At 34.3% G+C, this 3,173-nt stretch overlaps 1 protein-coding gene across 4 annotated transcripts in view; it reads left to right on the top strand.

The window, feature by feature from the left end:
* Positions 1-268: 268 nt before the first annotated feature.
* LOC144977826 (uncharacterized) overlaps positions 269-3,173 on the top strand; it is a 25,863-nt gene continuing 22,958 nt past the window's right edge. For 2 of the 4 annotated variants that reach the window (XM_078923222.1, XM_078923224.1), the window contains exons 1-2: positions 270-355; positions 1,442-2,087. In XM_078923222.1, coding sequence (XP_078779348.1) covers positions 1,955-2,087 — 133 coding nt within the window. In that variant the 5' untranslated portion in view covers positions 270-355; positions 1,442-1,954. Of the gene's footprint in view, positions 356-1,441; positions 2,088-3,173 lie in introns of all 4 variants that reach the window. The other 2 variants (XM_078923221.1, XM_078923223.1) reach the window with 2 other exon arrangements.

Genomic DNA, 3,173 nt, shown 5'->3' with positions numbered 1-3,173 from the left:
TTATTTATTTTCTTTCTTTCTTTCTTTCTTTCCTCTAATCTCTCTATCTCTCTTATGTCTTCAATGATTTAACACGTGTGTGAAGTCGTGCCGTGTAACTAACTATAAGGGTCAGTCACTGTCCACCAGGGTATTATATTCTTATCTTATCAGAGTCGTCCGTATCACAGATAACCAGTCTTTGTTACGACATAATATCGAACTCAATAACTTTCTGTGATAATTTATTTAATTATCTATAATTATTATTGTATGTATTACCCTCATCTGACTTTCTGATTCGGATATTGAAATAATATAATGGTGGTCACTAAGAAGTGGCAATCTCCAATGCCTCTGTTAACAGAAACGTTGTGTAATGGTTAATTATAACTCATCGCCCAAAATTCATGAAGATACAAGATCAAGCTTATTTTTTTTCTATTGAGGAATGAAAGAACGTGGTTTCAGTGCATAGATAATAGATCGTAATTTGTAATGATTTTTTTTTCTTTATCTGGTTCACTCTGATATAACAGACGGGGTGGGTTACAATTTAATAGAATAAAAGAAATAGAGATCACTCATTCTTTGTTATTGTTTTTAGCCAGTCATTTTTATGAGTAGTTTTCACTAAATTCTATCAATCAGGCTATATATAGTATGCGCTTGGCTAAGAAGCTCATAACATTGCCATCCGGAAGTATAACGGACCAACACACAAAACTATGTGTAATCTTGAACGTTTATAGTCTCGTTATTACAGTTTAGTGAGAAATACTCATAAAACGCGGATGGCAAAAGCAATAACAAAGACCTGAGTGACGTCAACTGTATACTATCTATATACGTTCAAGTTTTGTGTTTTGTTGTTATATCCGGCTGGAGTTTTTCTGCTAAATGCAAATCCTCAATAGGTAGAGATAGGTGTTTCATGCACACGATAACGTTTTTATCGTGCATTGCAAAAGAGGAAATTTCACCCATTGTATTTGTCACTTATAACAAAAGAGAAATATCATCAGCAAAAACAACAATAATAATATGATAATAATGATAATTATAATAATGATGATGATGATGATGATAATAATAATAATAATAATAATAATAATAATAATGCAGGTGCTACATTATTTGAACTTCCGGCTTATTGCACTCTATATCAAATTGAGATCTAGATCTGAAAAATAGTGTATGAAATAGTACCAGACAAAGCAAAAAAAGAAAAATACAAGGAAAAAAATCATCTCAAAAATCAGTCTTACTTGACGGGATCGAACCTTAGACCTCCTGATTACCGGTCAGATGAGCTACTATTACACCGAATAAGTTCACCGATAGCTGAGACAATTTAAACACCTGCATTCTTCACAAGGGTACGCGTTTCGCGTTTGAGACGAATTTTTCCTTGTATTTTATTTTCTTTCTTTGTCTGGCACTGTTTCTTACACTTTTTCAGATTTTTATTGCACTGCCTAGCTACAATGTGTAAACTTTTGAAGCCGTCATTTTCTGTGACTTTTTTCTTAAATTAACATTCTTTATCTCATGCTTTGTTTTCAAACGATATTACACCAGTCCACGAAATTGTCAGATATACACAAGTTACTTCAATGTAATTTATTGATACGACTTTTACTGTAATAGATATTGAATTTTAGTATGTGGAACGCGTGAAGGATTGTTTCGACCTTGTAATGTAGCTTTTTCAATACAATCTACAACTGACAAGGATTTCAAGATCTTCAAAATATTTAAGAACCTTTGGAAAAGATGAGAATTCTCAAGTGTTTCTTACAATTCTGTGTGAATGATGATAGTTGATTAATTTATTATCAGCAAAAAGTGTTTTTAAAAAATTAGGTTCAAGTTCAAGCGTTTATTTAGGTCTTTTTCCGTCCAATAACCATAATTCTTCTCTGAACAAATTATATCATCAACAACGACAAACAAAAACCAACACACTTTGAACATGGGAGAGCAGCAACCTGGAGTAGATTACTTTAAATTTGGTCTTTTTGTCTGCTTCATCTGTTTGGCTAACATCATACATCCAACCAATTGCCAAATTGATACATCAGTTTGTACAGAAGACAACCAAGCAGGTAGAGTAATGTTTCATTGTTTAATTCGAAGTTGACACTTTAACTTTGAGTTTTTATAGAGCGCAATATCCACTAAACGTACTCAAAGCGCCATACAGTGGCCAACAGCAACACTTACCACGTAGCACGCGACATGACGCCTCTCAGGTCTTAGGCAATATTACAATTTTTTCAGACAGAGACATCGGCCAGGTACTCATTTAAACCTTAGTGCGATGAGAGAATATGAGTAAAGAGCCTTTTCAAAGGACTCAACTCAGTCAGAGCTGTACTCGGAGCCAGGAAACTTCCAGTCCGAAGGCGAGTGTCATACCACAAGATCATAATATAGTAGCAAACGTATTACTTTGAGTATTGCAATGTGCAGCCATTGAATTGGTTTCCTTTCATCAGAATCCTTTTTTACGGATCATCCTTGGTTCACTTTGACAGCAAAAGTAACTAACAAAGAAATCTTGGGTTTGAGATTTTGGAAAAGTTGGAGGTCAAACGTCACATATGAAGAACACAGGGGAGGAAAGGACAAATGTTACAATCACAAAATCAATTTTATGAGTTATGACTATGACCCTTAGCACATCGTTCATTTGCCAAAGTTTAATATACAAGTATGAATTTACTGAGGAAAGGCACCAATATCGCGATAGAGAGAGAGAGAGAGAGAGAGATGAATGGGGGGGGGGGGAGAGAGAGAGAAGAGAGAGAGAGAGAAGAGAGAGAGAGAGAGTCAAACCAATGCATTAAAAAAAAAAGACTTCAGAAATTTTAAATTGCATTTTTCTCAAAACAGAGTCAGCGCGACATGTGTCATTTTCCCCTGTGGTCTTTAATAAATGTGTTTTAATTAAACCCCAAACTTCATTCCATCAATATTATAAATATTGTTTGTTAGCCTTAACCTGAAAAAAAAATGTATTTAAAATTTTGGCCAGAAAAGTCGTCCTCCATGTACCGATTGATTAAAATGACCCTATTTTATCAAAAACTCTCAAACATAGGAGCGGAAGTCCTAGGTTTAAGAGTTTTTGGCAATATGAAGTCATTTTGATCGATCAGTATTTGAAATCGAGTTATCTGGCCTAAATT

Source organism: Berghia stephanieae, chromosome 8 (assembly GCF_034508935.2).
Source record: "Berghia stephanieae isolate SIO BIC M18660-M18661 chromosome 8, UCSD_Bste_1.3, whole genome shotgun sequence".
Classification (NCBI taxonomy): Eukaryota; Metazoa; Mollusca; class Gastropoda; order Nudibranchia; family Aeolidiidae; genus Berghia; species Berghia stephanieae.
The sequence above is the reverse complement of the archived record's forward strand: the minus strand, read 5'-3'. Positions and strand labels throughout refer to the sequence as shown.